This window comes from Protopterus annectens, chromosome 4.part1, assembly GCF_019279795.1.
Source record: "Protopterus annectens isolate FY-2018-M chromosome 4.part1, PAN1.0, whole genome shotgun sequence".
NCBI classification, from domain to species: domain Eukaryota; kingdom Metazoa; phylum Chordata; order Ceratodontiformes; family Protopteridae; genus Protopterus; species Protopterus annectens.
Genome location: NC_056734.1, coordinates 892,188,275 through 892,206,213, shown reverse-complemented (window position 1 = coordinate 892,206,213; position 17,939 = coordinate 892,188,275). Strand labels below are relative to the sequence as shown.

The following is a 17,939-nucleotide window of genomic DNA, read 5'->3' as shown; positions in this document are numbered from 1 at the left end:
AGAGGTGAAGTTACCCATGCTAGAGGTGAAGTCACCCACTTTGACAATATGTGTCCTGCATTACCTATAACAATATTATTTTTTGTATTGTACATGGCTGTTCAATTGCTTTATCACAGCTTTCACTGTATTAATTTTATACCTATGGGACACTTTTGTTAATGTAGCTGTTAATTTGCTTGTATATTTTATCCAGGTAAACTCTTTTGTATATGTTTTCTTTCAAGTTGTATTTGAATATTTTTTGCTGTAACTCTACTGAAAACAAGATTTCCCAGTCAAACATTCTCTGACTGTTTGGTGATGATTTTATTAAGGAAATACAAAGCAATGCAGTAAATAATGTTACAGGAAAATGGCAATGTTCATCTTTCCCACTGCTGCAGCGGTCTTTAGGCTATATGAGTTATTTTTCAGCACTCAGACAACGCTTTATTCAATACTTTCTTGTTGCCTTGAGAAGAAGCATCTTTCATCTTTCTGGCTTCATAGGAGCAGGAATCAGCTAAAAGCTTCGTTTCTGGCAGATAAGTTTATATTGAATAACCCCGCCACTCAGAAATCTCAGAAATTATTGACTTTTTAAGAAAAATAGCAATTTATCTTTTTTTTTTATATTTCTCCTTTAAGAAATCCATTACTTTTTTACAGCATCACAGGTTTCCTGTCAAGGACGATTGTTTTAGATTTAGAGTGCTTTATTATGGTACTTGCAAGTAATTTTGTGAAAAATTGTGTACTGCTAGTATAAAATTGGAATTATGTGAGACAGAAATTTTTTGGAAGAACGGGTAGAAAATTGTGTCTGTGTAATGCTTATGCTCACTTCAGGACTGCTTATCTGCTGTTTTGATTCTGTGCTACTTGTGAACACTCAGTGGCAACTTACCTTCCAGTGACATGCTCCAACAACACTTACCACTTTTGATGCTTTTTCTCCGGTTACAGCATGGATATTCACTCTGGTCCAGCTGCCTCTTCTCCCATAGTACCTAAAAAGAAAAAAAATCACTTACCAAGGAATCCTTGCCATTGTTGAGGACTCAGTGTACACCTCAGGCAATAGTAGGTGAACTTGCAGTAGCATCTGGCTGTTCTTTAGACCAGCAAAAAACAACAAATAAAGCACTAATAAAATAAAGAACAAAGGGCCACAGCTCCAAAGGCAAACCAAAACTTTAATGTGTGAGCGCATTTGTTCACTGAGATCAAATTAACTTCTTCAGACAAATTCAAACAGTAAACCTCAAAAATCACAAGATTAAAAAAATGCATTGCATCACAAGTTTAAAACTGGTTGTTAAAAGGCATATACATATTTATAAAGATATTTACATATACTTTAAAATAATTTGTAAGCGCAAAGTGGAGCATTAGACCTCTCACTTAACTCTCTCTCCTTCTCTCTTGTAGTCTTTTCAGCCAGCATGAATTGGGGGTTAGACATATCCTCTTTGGCTGCTCCCATGTCTGATATGGGCATGGGAGAACTATCTTCTCTGGGTCTGGGAGGCAATATGGAAGATTCTACCCAGAGTAAGCATCCATTAGGCCAGACAGATGTTCCTCCTTTAAATCAGTCCTCTTCTGCTGGAACTCCTATTAAGGAAAAAAACCTGAAAGTTAAACATTGTTCTTTCTGTTGAAGTTATTACTATTAAAAAATATGAATTCCTTACCTTGGCTAGACAGGCATTACAGGCAGTAAATCCTGACATGCAGAGGCATTTACAGATGGGCATTCCCCTTCAAATTATTCCAGAGGAAACATGGTGTGACAATTCTGATTTTTACATGAATAGGGCTTCTTCTCTTGCAAAATCTGAAGTCCATCTTTCAGATTGTGAGGAAAATGTTTAATTCTTATCCTTGTGTGGAGGAATTTTCTTTTAATTAGATCATTGCCAAGATGAATGAGGGAAGAAAGAGATGTTCCCTCTGAACTAAGGAGATGTTATGTGTTACAAGTTGACATACCTCATTCCTCTGTCTCATCTCAGGATCTTATACTTCCAGCCCTGGAGGATTTGCTGAATGCTGCCTATACACATACTGAAACTCAGCTGTCAGACTCTTAAAAAGGCAGATAAGTTGTATAAGGCACATCATGCTAATAAAATTCCTTTCTCTCATATAAGGTCAGACCCTGCTGCAGTTTCAACTGTCTCTCATACTGGCAACAAGGAGGTGCTCAATACCAACCCTTCACCTCATGATAAGAAGGGTAAGAGAATGTTTTCTTCATCTGCCTTAGCCTTCCGAGTTCTGAATTACCAGGCATATATATAGAAATGTATGCTATGTCATATGGACAGCCCTATCAAATTGGCTTCCACTCTTCCTTCAGAAGAAAGCTACTTTTTCTGAATCAAAATATACCCTTTCTCAGGTATCTAAACATGGTTTGAAGAACGTGTATGATTGTGCAGATACTATGTCTGAGGTTCCAACTGCAGTGTTGAGATGATATGCTTGGATACATTAACAAAGGTTTGCTGATGAGATAAAGTTTTTGAAATCTTGGATTCAACTTTAGATAAGGATATTTCTGCTACCGAGGTAGTCAGACAATATGATAAAAAAATAAATAAATAATGTCATCTTCTGGCCATTTTAACAGGGCCCTTTTCAAAAAAAGGGATGACAAGACCAACAGTACAGATTGACTATGCCAACATTCTTTACTGTCTTCCCTCTCCCACAAGCAGCATCTCTAGAAGTCTGTCCCAAAACTTGGCCCCCAACATTCCTCTTTGGCAAAATATTATTTTGGACTCCTGAGTGTTGAAAGTGGTGCAGGAGGGTTACAGATGGCACTGGATGCAGAAACCTCTTTTCACAAGAATAACTTCTCACCTTCCCCACACAAACAGAATTTATTCCTCAGATTTTTTCCATTTTATGCAGCCAATGAATCCTAGAATTAATGCCTTAAGTCAAGTGGGCATAGGCTTCAATTATAGAATGTTTCTGCTTCCAAAGAAAGAGGCCTGTTGGAGACCAGTACTTGATCTCTCATTTCTAAATGTCTACATAAGCGTTCCCGAGTTCAAAATGAATTCCTTGCATAACCTGTTACCTCTCATTCCTCTCATCAGATACTTGGTAATTCAGGAGGCTTCAGGAACATTGTAAGGCACTGTGTTTCTGGGTCACATTATTAGTTCCCTGCATTATCTGTGGTTTATCTACCTCTCCAAGGGTATTCACAAAATGTGTAGCCCCAGTCCTAGATTATTGCAGACCAAATGACATTCACCTCTTTCCTTATTTAGATGATTTAGCCTTCTAAGTAAGTTGGAGCTTAACTATGTGCTGGAGACATTGACTATTTCACCTTCCGAACCTCCCCATCAAAGCTGACTAAGGTTCTTGACTTGGAAAACTGTACTCATCTTAACTCTGGCATCTGCAAGAAAGCATCAGTCTGTCAGTTTTACCCAGATTCTGAAAACCAGGGAGAACAGATTTTTGCATACTCTGGGCATGCATAGGCAGCTCAGATTAAATCTTGACAGAATGTCTCTTTAGAAAAGTTGATCAGCTATTTATTTCTTATTAAGGGGCAAAAAAGGACACCCAATGTCTAAACACACACTTTCCAGGTGGCTGTCATCAGCTATTGTTTTTTGTTATTTCCACCATGGGAAATTCATTTCAGGCAGCCTAATAATTCTGATATGTTAGACTAGGTACCTCAGACTCACAAGTGTTTATTTTCTAACCAAAAGCAGACACTGCAGTGATTTCCCTATTCAAACTGCTTCTACTAGACATGGCTAATGCTTATCCATTTCTGTCTGACAAGGGTGGGAAACCTTTTGAGAAAATTTTGAAGAAAGTTTATTCCTCTGCCGCTTTAACTTTCAGAATTCTAAACTTCCAAGCTCCCGTGTTAAAGTATTAACCTTTTGAAGTTCTCAAAAAACAGTAGTAAACTATTAACTTTCCCTCTTTTGAGATAAAAAATTCCTTTGTTTCTGTTTCTCGTGTAATTAAGAATGCATTAAAGTGTTATGAGGCTGCCCGTACTGCCTCCATGGCTGCTGCTTCTGGGTCAGTCATGAGAAGATTTGTTTGACTGTATACTCAAAATCTTCCTGAAAATGTCAAAATTGAAATGTTAAATTCTCTGGTGGACATAGTTCTTTTTGGCCCTTCTGCAGCTGAAATGCTTAAGAGGTTTGTTGAGAAGGGAAAGTTGTTGCAGGGGCTAACCCAAATCATCCAACCTTCCTTTTTTTAATGCAAATACAAATTTTCTTTCCACCTCAACTCCCTTTTTTCAGAAAGCAAATGAATCAATGGCAAGAAGGATCCAAAAAGAAAGCTCTGTGGCTTTCTGTAAGTGGATGTACTCTAAAAATATTTTAGAGGCAGCAGCTTGGTCCTGTTCATAATGTTACAAAATATTATAAACTGGATTCCTTTTCCTGGTTGAGATCAGGATGGGGACATTTCTTCAGGAACGTCTGGATTCAAGGATAGTCCAAAAAGTCAAAATGACTGTTTGTGTGTTCAGCTCCCCCGTCCCTTGCCCAACATTGGGAGTATCTCCTTCTCATTTGTCTGAGTCTGCTTCTTCTTTTGTGGTACCAGATTGTTTCAATTTAATGGTTTCTAATCGTCATTTGACAGTACACTTGGGCTACAGTTGGCAATGGGAGTCCCTCCCTACTTTCCTGAGGATACCTCCATAGTCAGTAAACCTCCACTTTCTTGATCTTTTTTGATAAGGTCTACAAATTCAAAACATTACTTTCGTAGACTCTTGTACCTCTTGTCCCTTTATTAGCTTATATAGTAAAGCTAGACTTAAAAGATCCATCACACTCCCACTGGCAAACATTTCAGATGCTTCTTTGATTTTCTAGATCTGGCTTACATTATCAGTTCTCTGTCTTACCTTTGGTTTACTATTCCAAGGATATTTACAATGTGTCTTGCTCCAGTAATTGCTTATTGCAGACTTCAAGGCATTCATATTTTTGCATATTTCAATGATTGTCTAATATTTGCAAACTCTTTTTCTAGTTGTCAAGAGCCTTTAGTAACTATTCACAATCTTGTACTCAGTCTGGGCTTTTAAATAAACTTACAGAAATCTTCTTTCCTCCCTTGTCACATAATGCTTTTCCTGAGATATCTGTTTGATTCTGCCCTTGGATTAGCCCTTCTTTCTCCAAACTAAGGAGAGATGTTAAAAAGTTTTTCCATTTGATTATTATGATTCCCTTGGCCTGACTTCACATGAGAAAAATTCAGTGGTACCTCATATCAGTCTGGACTCAGTATCTCTGCACCCTTTGTTTTCGATTCCCAATTCCTGGATTTGTAAGGTGGTTCTATTGTGAGTACGGCAATTCCATTGTAATCCAGATCTCCCATTCTCCAATCCTCTTCCTCTTCAGTTAGTCACAATGAATGCTTCAGACCTGGCTTGGGGAACTGTGTCCAAAGGGAAGGAAAATGCAAGGTATGTGGAACAGACAGTACAGACAAAAGCACATAAATGTCAGAGAGATGATGGCAGTAATAAATTCTTTGAAAGCGTAAATTAACTCTGGTCTCCAGAACCTCTGTAAGATTTCACAGAAAACACCACAGTGATCTGGTATATAAACAAACGGGGTAACAGATTTTACCCCATTTGTAGACTTGTTATGAATAGCCTAGGAAATGGCAGCACAGCTCAGATTGACTGTTCAGTCTTCATACATTCTGTCAGAGCAAATCTTTCTAGCAGGCAGCCTAAGCATGGCCAGGACACACCACCATGCCATTGCTTTTTGCTGTTCTCACCATACCAAGCCACTTCCAGGCAAGTTAGGGCCCATTTTACCAGGGCTTTGGCTACTTCTGTGGCTTTCAGGAAATGGGTGAACTGTAGAAATATTCTAGAGACAGCAGCTTTATAACTTTATAAAACATAAACTGGGTTCCTTTTCCTGGTTGAGATCAGGATAGGGCCGTTCTCCAGGGACTCCTGGATTCTTAATTTTTTCTTCCTTTTTTGTGTCTTAGCTATGGTAAGCCAAATAGCTTAGGCTACTGCAAGAGCGATATAATGTTGAATATGTAGTACATACCATAATGATAGATGTTCAAATAGATCTGTTGCAGTAGCCATCCCTTCTCTTCAGGCTACTTTCTTTGGCTGTTGTCATATATTGCTGGGGGGGGGGCATATACACTTTGGTATATACTTTTGATTTGCTTTTCATAGTATTTTTATGTTCAGGGATGTTGCCTTCCTTCTTGAATGCTGTGAATCTTTTGGCATGCTAACTATCTTTTATATGGAGCTCTGCTTCAGCTCTTGACAGTTAAATTGAGAATAAGGTGCCTTTTAAGCCTTTAAAAGTTGGTGGGTTAGTCATATCTTTGACAGGCTGTAGCCCAGATAGCTAAGGCTATTAGAATAGCTACTATTATGGTAAGCCTACTTGCACAGCTTTACTGTTGGTTATGACCTTAGTCACACTTGGACATAAGCACAGCACAATATGGAACAGCAGTGTAGTTGGTTACGTTATGCAGTTTATCATGATCTAGTCCATACACTACAAATAAGGGACTGGTCACTGCAAGCAGTCCTCTTCCAGCATCATTTTAAAGCTGTGCTGAGCTTGAGCTCCTCCCCTAACTCCCATAATGCAACTCTTCTGGCCCCATTCTCCAAGTCTCATTTACCACTTTTAGCTTCAGGACAGACCTTTCTACTGCTCAAGAGTTTCAAGTATGAGAGAACTTTTCACTGGATTTTGTGGAGCTAAATGTTTCTTTTCCCTCACAGTTTTTCAGTTTTAGTATAGTCGCTTACTTTACCTGCCAGTGTTATATAATTTCTCACCCTTTTCCAACTTTAGTAAACTTTTTCCACTTGCACTCTCCTTAGGCCTAGATTTTTGTGTTACACCATTCCACTGCTCTTGGGTACTGGGTTTCCATTCCTTATTTTCCCTTCCATTAGGTACTTTTAAGGGCTTAGTATTGTTGACGTTTTACTAGCTTGGATTTAATCTTTTGTTATTGGCTTAGTGTTGACGTATCTTTACTAGTAGTTCCATTGCAGTAGATGCTGCTATACTAATTTGTTTAGGTTTTGTTTGCTGTTATTGCTGTATTTTAGCTAAAATAGATAAAGATAAAACCTCCAGGTTCAAAAAATGTGCCGGATTTCCCCAGGGCAGTGTTTTGTGTCTGGGATGGATCACTTATCAGCAGAATGTGAACTATGTAAAATGTTTGGCTCTTGCACTTTGCAAGAGTGGTTCAACAAACGTCTTCTTAAAAAGATTTCTCCCAGACGAATGTAACAACATCAGCAGGAAAGAAGAGAAAAGGAAGGAAAAGGGGAAACTGGGGGAGGCTAAAGTCAGGGACATAGGCATTCTACTCCTAAAGTTCCTAGAAGGCTGGTCACTCCCATCAGGGCTCCAGCTATACCAGTTCCTGCTTCACCCATTGGTATCTCCCAACCAAAAAGGGTAGGACTTTCCTCTCCTACTCCAGACACAGATGTCATTGATGGGGAGGATTCCTCACAGTCCTGTCTAGAAGGATGTAATTGTGAGAAATTCTTGAAACAATAAGGTAGAGAGGATAGGAAGAGATCATTAAAGAAGTTTTCCAGTTTGCCTTATCTATAGTCTGGGTGGTCCTTGCTCATGACAGGAAGTTTGACTTTGTTGGTAGAGAAGGTGATGAGGGCCAGACGTGGTTAAACCATTTACCCAGAAGCCAGAAAAAATACTTTATCCCCCCATCCCAGGAACAGACCCTAGTGAAGTAAATGGTTCCTTACTGAATATATTGTTGCTGTGGCAGCCACAAAAAGAATACTTTCAGAACATACCTCCGCAAACCATTCCTTTAGTAATAATAAGGAACTTAATTCAGAGTGATGGGTCATTTAAGAACCCGAGTCTATGCATCAAGTCTCTTCTCCATTGGAGCTCTTATCTATTGACACTCATGACAAGATTTCAGTGGGAGCTGACAGAGAACACACTAAAAGCAATGAAAAAAATTTCTGCACACTGTCCTATGTTGTGAGGTGGCATTACAGGTGGCAACTATGAATACTATTACATCACTGTGTATGAGGCTACTACACAACACAGTGGATGGAGAAGTGAGAGTCGCTGGGGTAGACATGTCCATGAGGGGACATGCTTTGAAGGCTTGACTGTCCAACTCTGGTGTCATTTGGGAGTTGCATATCCCTGAATATCAGGGCAGTGGGTCTGGAGGTTTATATCTGGAGTGTATTCTACATCCTTTTCAGAAATTCCAAAGTCTGCTGCTGTTCTACTGCCAGACACCCCATCAGAGGAAGGCATTAAAACTTAAGAGGTATTGAACATGTTAGTTTTCTAAGAAAGGCAAAATACCTCAGGCCAGTAATGGAGCTCAGTGGCCTGAATGTATATTAGGAAAACCAAGTTTTGTATGGCCATGGAACAGTCAGTCCTTCCTTGCCTTTAAGTAGGAGGCTGTTTCCGTTCATTGGACATCCAGGAAGCCTGTTTACACATCAAGCTTCACCTGCTTATAGATTCAGTTTGAGGCCTTAAGTCATCCTTCGCTGTCCCAGCAGAACCTAGTAGCAAAAAGTCTTTCATGACCTCAAACATCTGGCATCTAGGAATTTTCAAATGTATAGCAGTGGTAGCAGCTAATTTGAGACTACTAGGAGAAAGAGTTTTCTCTTAACTTAACAACTGGCTCTTAGCCACTACTGTGAGCAAGAGATTATTTTCTCTCACTATATCTTTTCTTGGGAACTGCAGTCAACATGGGAAGTAACAAATGGAACCAGCATAGATACTTAACATCTGCAGGCTGTTTGTTAGACAAAACATTGAAAATAGGCAGCCTTTTTCCAGAAAGGATTTATCCAGTTCAACCTTCTTCCAGAAAGCCAGACCCTGCCAGTGGCCATTATGTTAAGGGTTCTAGGACTCAGTGTGGTAAGTATCATTATGCTGCATCTGGCCAGAATATTACTTAAAAATCCTACATTTTACCATAAAGGTAGAATGGTCTCAGCTGCAGGACCAACAAAATAACCTATTTGAATATCCATATGTGCATCTGATTGCTGTATGTGATTGGTTGAGCAATTAAGGGTCTTTATTTAACAGCAGTAAGTCAGGTCTACACACTAGGATCTGAAGGTTTTTTAACTGAAAGCGCTTATCCTGTTTGACCTGCAAATTGAACAACACAATTTGTGCTTTTTATTTCTTTGTTTTATTAAAGCCTACATTTTAACAGAATTTCTCAGTGAACTTTTCGTTGTGGTGGAAGCCTTTTTTTCATTTTACTATTTTTGCCTATTAAAGCTTCCTCTGGAGGTGGATTTTGGTTTGGTTGTTTGTATTTGAATATCCAAGGCTTACCACACACATTTTCAGTGGTGTCTCCAATACTTTAACTTTATCAAGCAAGGGCTTCTCTGCAGCTTTTCCATTTGGTTCAGTCACTATAGACCTATCTTCTCTGTGCTGGTGGGGCATTGTCAGTGACAGATGGTCAAATAGATTTGGATGCAATGGGAGGCCAACTTGCATATGTTTACCTTATATATGTTTATCTTGGAGATGAGGGCTGTCCTAGCATTGCAAATTTCCAAGGACCTGCTTTCATAAGATGAAATTACCACAAAATCGGACAGTATGTGAGCATTGTGGTACATCAACAAACAGGGAAGAACCAGCTGTTACACACACTGTCATGAGGCTGTGATGGTATGGACATGGTAGTCAATTCACAGCACTTTCTTATTGCAGTGGACATCCTGGATCAAACTAATTCATTAGTGAATAGGCTGAGCAAATGTCTCTTAATGCCTCATGAATAGTCTCTAAATATGCCCACAGTGATCATGAATTATTTATTTATTTTTGTTGCTGGGGCAAGCCTGTTTGCAAACTTTTTATGTTCCCAGGCAAAACTAAGTACAGCAATTTATTTTCCCTGATCCCTCAACAAAGACCCAGGAACACACTATTCACAAGTGGCCCCAGGACCTCCATTTGTTATTCCTCTGGTCCCTTTAATAATAAACTTCATTCAGAAACTGATACTGTATAAGAACAAAGTCTTCCTCACAGAACGATTTTTAACTGCAGCAGGTCTGATTTCCCCTTTTTTTGGCCTCTCCTCTTAAGTAGACTTCTGTCTTGTTTGTCTGGTAAACTTCATCCAGAACCTCAAGCCCTCAAGTTAACCACTTGGTTTCTCCACTTCCGTTAATGGCCAGGGATCCATCCTATCCCTGGAGAGTGGTCAAGATCCTTATCACAACACAGAATCCCTCTACTAGAAAACTTTACAAAGGCAAGTGGCTAAATTTCACCACATGGGCAAGTTCTAGATAACTTTACAGTATCTATTCCTGTTTATTCCACACCTTAGCTGAAAACTTTAATAAGGCCTCCAGTTTCTCTATAGTGAAGATTCATCTCTCTCTACTGTTCCTGACTTCCACCAGGGATTCATACACACCTCATTAGCAAGACCTTCTTAAGGAGAGCATTCCTGCTGAGACTGCCCATCAAGAGCCTGACTATCCCATGGGACCTGACTTTTATTATGGAAAAAAATTATTGGACCCCCGTTTAAACCAGTGGCAAGACTACAACTAAAGCATCTGACTCGGAAAACATTGCTGTCAATGACCAATGCTTCAACCAGAAGAATATCTGAACTGTGGGTCATGTCAGGCATACCTCCATAAGTAATCTTTCATAAGGACAGTGTTTCTTCCTTAAGGACAGTATTTAAGAATTGACATAGCTTTTATACCTAAAATATTTTCAAATGTTCTTTCCTCAATTTTGAAAAAAAAGGCAAATACAGCCTCCATTGTTTGGATTGCTCATGCCGTGGCAGGGCTAGCCGCCCGGTGGTGTAAACCTAAGCTTGAGATAATTGTCAGTGTTGAAGTGACATCCCGACCCCATGTACAAAAAATGGGAAAAAGGGGAAGAGGATGGATGGAATGTTTGGATTGCTCACAGCCAACTTCAGATACTGCATGGATCAACCAAGGATCTAAAGAAAGATAACTAGATTTTTATCTCCTTTGCACCTAACAAACTGGGCCAAAAAAGTTTAACAAAAAATGCATTTTTAAGATGGCTGTCTGAATGCATTGTTTACTGTTACTCTTCTAGCCACAGTTCACCCTATTTATATAACGTCTTCCATATCCATTTTCCATCACACATTTGATTGTACCATATTTTATATTTATACTATCATATGCTTATCTACTTCTCAGTCTGTATGTATGAATTCATCCTTTATTTCTTTGGTGTAAGTTGCTGTACATGTCAATGCATTTTTCTTTTGTTGCTCTTAGGCTGAACCTGTAAATGGTTCACAAGGATCAATGTGTTCTACCACTTGCAGTTGGTGAAGTTCACTAAAGTTGTGAGCTGTTAATGAGCAACTTCCTGTGGTAGATGGTTTGATTCCCTCAGCCTTCTTTTGCCTACAGGGTGACATTGAGCAAGTCACTTAACCAGACACTGCTTCTGGGCACTTATTTATGGGCTAGGCTCATTAATGGTCACCTGGATTGCATGTTAAATATCATAAACTGTGGCACTTCAGTGTTGTCTTTCATTTTACAGGCATCTTTTTAGAGCAGTTGTGTTAACGGGTTAATGGTCAGTGTCTATTGATATAAGTATGCATTTAACTGCTTTTTATTAATGGTTTCTGCTTCTAAATCTTAAACAGAAAACATACTGTTATAAGTTCAACACCAGCTTTCTAAAGTAAGAAATTGTGTGGCGAAAGATCTATTGAAGCTGAATGCAATATTCTTCCAGTTTGCAATTATGTTTGGTAACTACAGTTAACTTTAAGGCCTTTTAAAAAGATTGTATGACCGTAAGGTTTAAATAGATGATTATATTTAACATAACTGCTCTGATTGGACTACTTATGAAAATAAAATGTGCCTTGTTGTACATCCTGGTGTTTTCATAAATGAATGCGTCATTAAAACTTTTTTCCCTACCATCTCACCATACTTCTCCTTTCTTTCATGGACAGTTTAGCAGTTGCTGTGAAGATGAACATATTGCTGTTTGCACCAGGCCTCCTTTTTCTTCTCCTCTGGGAGTTTGGATTGATGAAGACAATTCCTAAGCTTACAATCTGTGCAGTTGTGCAGGTAATAATCTTTTAATTAATCAAAGTTACCACTTTCTGCACTCACAAGTGAAGATGTGAGTTTCGAAAATTATTGCAAAGTGAGACTGGCAATATGTTTGGCAGATTCCATCTTTAGAGGTTTATTGCTTATAGCAAAATGCAAAAAGACAAGATGCGAGAGAATTAGTCACAGTACCGGTGTAGTTTGATGATATGAGAAGACAACAGTATGCAAAGAGATGGCAGTTTGTTCTGTATTTCGAGAAAATGTGAAGTGATAGTCAATGCATGGGATGCTAGTCGTGTGTGTATATACATAAGCACATACATTTTTTTGATCTGTGTTGGCACAACAGCACTTTGTCTTAAACTCTTCCACATCCTATGCTGTGGATTGTAAGATCAAAGCAGATGTTAAACAAACGGTGATGTGATGAAGGAAAATGATGAAATTATCTTACCACTAATGACCATTTACATTCCCTGCCTTTAAATTCTAGTAAAGCATGAGCAATACATTACTTTGGTGTCTTTGTATAAAGTCAGCCACCTTGGTTTTTCATTTATTGAGATGAGACTCTCTGTCTCTGAATACTCATTAATACCATAAATCTTACTACAACCAAAACTTTATTAGTATGTCTTTGCTGATTTTTAACAAGGCGATACATTTTAAAACAAAATATAAACTGTGTTCTGTTCATAGTTTTAAAGCTAAATGATTACAAAACCCTAGAAGTTCATTCTTCATGTTTAATTTCTGACTTAAATAATGATAGCGTAACAGCTCCAGTGTATGCTGCCCTGCTAAACAGCACTGCATTTGAATTCTACAGCAGTTGTAAAAAATCTAAATAGTTGAATGGCATTGGTGTGGGTCCAAAAAGTTATTTTCCTTAAACATACAAAACCAGTCCATCAATGTCTTCCACATATCCTTCTGACCCTCTCAGCTCAGATCCATCCATCACTGCCTTAACCTGGAACTTACCTTGCACAAATATGCTACTATATCCTGGTCTAGAGACTCTTTTCATTCCTCTGAAAGACAAAGTTGTAGTTGTTAGTGTTCTGCTGATTTGAGAACAGAGTTTTAGAGTAGTACCTATGGAACATGGCCTCTTAAGTTTTGTTATGGGTGTTTCTCAGTTTTTCTACGAATGATATTCTTCACAGTGACTTTGAAATTATCTTTTAATATTAACATGCATAAAGGGATGACAGACTTAATTACCTTGACTCCATGATATGTACTGAACTTTTTTTTACACCATTATTAAGTTATCACTTAAGACATGGACACACTTATGTTGATAGAAAACAAACCTTATTAACATTTGTCTCATTCATGTGTTGTACATTACATATGCATTTTCTTTCTTCTTCTTCATTTAAAGGAAGGTAGGAATTGAGCAATTTATATAATGTTTGAGTGAATAAATGTACTGAACTATTTATTGAAAAGCTTCTCTGACTGTCAGACTTACAAATATGCATTTACTTTGTTGAAAATGTTCTCACATCATTTTGAAAGTCTGTTATTTTTACATCAAAATTGCAATGCCATCTCTAAGTTCGCCTCACCCACAACTTCTCTGTCCTGTCAGATCTTTTGTTTCCTCTGCTATTACATTTGTCTCTCTTTGTTGTTCCCTTGATGTTCTTTGTGTTTCATTGTTGCAGTTATTACATTTGGGTTATCTGCTTGCAGGTAGCCCTCAGCCGGCCTGATTATCAAAGTCTTGGGTCCTGCATCGGTTGCTGTCTCTTCTTCCATGACGTCAGGTAGTCGGGGGTATAAAGCAAGCAGCCGTTGCCATTACCCAAGTCTTTCTTGCTGTGCGGTGCCCGAAGCAGAAGCAGTTCACAAGTGCCAGTCGGCTGACTCCTGAAATTTTTGTTTTCGAGTTTCAGAACTGAAGTCTTCAAAAAAGCTAAGTACTCCGTTGGGGATCCTTTTTCTTGCTCTAAACCGATGTCAGTAAAAGTTAACAATTGTATTACTTGTGGAAAGCAAATATGTTATAATAAAGATTTTCATTCGTACTGCATTCCTTGCTTAGGCCCAGACTACGATGTTCCTCGCTGTCGGTTTTGTGCCTTATTCAATCCTCGTACTATTCGTCATCGGTTCATTTTTGCATCAAACTATTTCGGTACTCAGTTTAATTATCCAGAAATGGCTTCGGTAAGCCATCCGACTGCCGACATTCTGAAAAAACGTAAAGATAAAGACAGAGACAGAGCGCATAGGTCCAAAACTGCCGACGATGCTTCCGTTAAGCTAGTCGCCAGTTCACAGGTACTCAGTGAGGCGCTTTTGCAGCCCCTGAAACCCGCTACTTCAGATTCGCAGGCCTCTACTGAGACCCACTCAGAGTTCTGTATGCCACAAGGTGCTTCTTCAACTGTGGAACCTGCGGATGTGTCTACCTTGGATGGGTCTGGAGCCGCTCTGCAGGCACCGGCTTCTGAGGGTGTATTTAGGCCTACTGACTTGCATATCAAACTGACGCCATCTTCTTCTTCAAGGCCTAAAACTCGATCCACACATAGAAAACCGACATCCAAACCACGTGGTCAGGCCCATATGCCTAAAAAACAAATGAGAAGAATGGCTGAAGACCTTATTACTCTAATTAGGGGAAGCCAGCCTTCTCCCTCTAAGAGACCTAGAACTGATTTTCCTTCTGATTCTTAGATTCTGAAATTTCTGTTTCTTCTAATGACCAGGATTTGCCCTTATCTACCTACGAGGATTCTGATGCAGAGGACTCCATTCCCTCTGCTTCCCCACCAGAAGATTTCTCTTTTGGTGAAACTTTGCACACTCTTAGGGAGCATTTCTACTGGGAAAGCCAGGATTACTCTGACTCCAAAAAGAGGCTTAGGGAATTCTTACTCCTACCTCAACACAGACCTTTGGCTATCCCTCCTGTACTGGACATTGTAGATGATGCCTTCTTGGAATCTAGCCTGGCCCCAGACACTTTACCTCCAGCTCCCAGAAAATCTGACAGGATTTACAGAGTACCTGACTCTCACAAGTTCCTCTTTAAGAATCCTACTGCAGACCCAGAGACCATTGCACAGGGACCCAAAGGCATTAAAGCTACTACTGCCAAAAACCCTACCCCCTCTGATGGAGATTCCAGGGCCCTGGACAGATGGGGTAAGAAGGTATACACTTCTGCTACTTTGGCCATTAGGGCCTTAAACTGCCAGTTTCATATGTTAAAGTATCAGCAGCATATTATTGGATTACTTAAACAGAAATTGATGTTGATTCCTGACTGTACAGAAAATAAAGAATTACAGGATTTAATGCATTCTGCTGAACAAGTTGGTAAACATACTTTGCAATGTGGTTTTGACTACTTAGAGGCATCTTGTAGGGCTGCTGTCACTGGGTCTGTTCTTAGAAGGCATGCTTGGCTTAAGGAGCAAACTTTGCCAGATCATGTTAAAGCTAAATTGCTGGATGCACCCTTAAACCAAGACCACCTGTTTGGCAACAAAGCAGAAGAAGTACTTAACATGATGGAGAAAAAAGCCAAATCTATGCAAACTGTTAATTTTTTCCTGCAAGTACAGCCTCCCAGATTTAGTAGGCATTGGCCTTCTAAGAACTGGTCCTTTCCTATCTCTTCCAGGCCTTCTCAGTCCAAACCCAGGAACAGCAGACCACCTGGGCTACAGTCTCAAGGTACTCACAGACCTAAGCAGTGGGAGGCTTCCACTTCCAAAGCTGGAAGTAGTAAGACACCCCCCCCCATGGTAAACTGTCACAATGACTTAACCTTAAAAATTCCAAGCCCTACTCAACTGCCTGTTCCCTTAGGGAGAGAGATCACCTTGCATGCAAAAAACTGGGAACTCATTACCCAGGGCAAATGGGTTTTAAATAGTTTTCCAAAGATACAGATTCCACTTCCACACCTTACCAACCCCAAACGGTTGGCCAGACCTACCCCCAAATCAGTGGTCAGAGGCTCAACAGCAGGTTCTCTCTCTTCTAAGTATCAGGGCTATTCAACCTGTCCCAGCAGAAGAATGGGGACAAGGTTTTTACTCCAGACTTTTCCTGGTACCCAGAACAGACAACTCCTGGTGTCCTATCCTGGACCTGTCTATCCTAAATACCTTTTTGGTAATCCCAAAATTCAAAATGCTAACTCTTCATCACCTGCTTCCCATGTTAGGCAAAAACACCTGGTTGGCAACACTGGACTTAAAGGAAGCCTACCTGCACATCCCAGTAAGGGAATCTTGCAGAAAATACCTATGCTTCAGAGCAGGCTACATGCACTGTCAGTTCTCTGCACTGCCCTTTGGCTTATCTACTGCACCCAGGGTATTCACAAAGTGCTTAGCTCCAGTCATTGCATTCTGCAGGCAAAGAAATATTCAAATATACCCATACCTGGACGATTGTCTAATTCAGGCAGAAAGTCAGGACATACTATTAAATCATCTGGCATTTGTAAAGAAACTGATAACTTCACTGGGGTACACCATAAACGAAAAGAAATCTCACCTAGTACCCTGCCAACAAATTGTATTCCTGGGAGCAAGCTTGAACACAACTTCCCAGATGGCCTACCTCACGCCAGAGAAACAAGTTTATTTGACAGCCTACTTCAAACTACTGGCCACAAAGACCCAGCTGTCTGTAAGGAAAATACTGCAATCCCTGGGGTTCATGGCCTCTTGCATCTTACTAATTCCATATGCAAGACTGCATATGAGAAAACTACAATGGTATCTAAAAAGCCTATGGTGTCAACATTCTCAGGACCTGGAATCAATGATTCCTATCATTCCCTGTATAAAGACAGAGTTCCTTTGGTGGGCAGAGGCCTGCTACCACAACAAGGGACTGCCATTCACTCTACCCCCTGCCGCCCAAACCCTAACAACAGATACATCAGACTATGCATGCGGGGCTCACTTGGCAGGGCAGTGCATTCAGGGCAAATGGAACCCGAGTCAAATGCACCTGCATATCAGTCAAAAAGAAATGTTAGCAGTACAGAATTCTTTGACAGCCTTCAAGGACCACATTCTTCCAGGACAATTATTGGTAAAGACAGACAACACCACTGTTATGTGGTACATAAACAAGCAGGGGGGAACCCACTCCTACCCTCTCTGCAGACTAGCCATGGCTCTGTGGAACACAACCTTGAGCTACCAAGTGCATCTACAAGCTCAATTCCTGCCAGGCAAGCTAAATTCACTGGCAGACGACCTAAGCAGAAATCTCATGGACCCACACGAATGGAAACTGGAACCAAAGATATTCAACATGTTGAGAAACAAATGGGGGAGCCCAGAAATAGACCGGTTTGCCTCCCCGCAGAACTACCAATTGGACAAATTCTGCACAAGGACTCCCCACAGACAAGCTTGGAAAGTGGATGCCCTGTCCTTCACCTGGGAAAGCCTCTAAGTTTATGCCTTTCCCCCCTCTGCCTCTCCTCTCAAAAGTTCTACTAAAGATCAAACAGGACAAACCAAGGACAATACTCATTGCACCAGACTGACCACGCCAACACTGGTACCCCCTCCTGTGCAGTATGTCACTTCTGGAACCATAGCACCTGCCTCAGACCCTTTCCCTGCTGTCCCAGCAGAAGGGCCAGATTCTGCACCCCCAGCTTCAAACGCTGAACCTTGCAGCCTGTCTGATTACCTGAGCTCTCCAGTACCATCCCTCAGTAAGCAAGTGTTGGATGTCATTCTGGAGGCAAGGAGGCCTA

At 40.1% G+C, this 17,939-nt stretch overlaps 1 protein-coding gene across 2 annotated transcripts in view; it reads left to right on the top strand.

Annotated features, from left to right (window-relative positions):
- The window catches only part of ALG3 (ALG3 alpha-1,3- mannosyltransferase), a 526,609-nt gene that overhangs the window by 235,813 nt on the left and 272,857 nt on the right, over nt 1–17,939 (top strand). For both annotated transcript variants that reach the window (XM_044070631.1, XM_044070632.1), the window contains exon 5: nt 12,076–12,196. In XM_044070631.1, the coding sequence (XP_043926566.1) occupies nt 12,076–12,196 (121 nt within the window). The remainder of the gene's footprint in view (nt 1–12,075; nt 12,197–17,939) is intronic.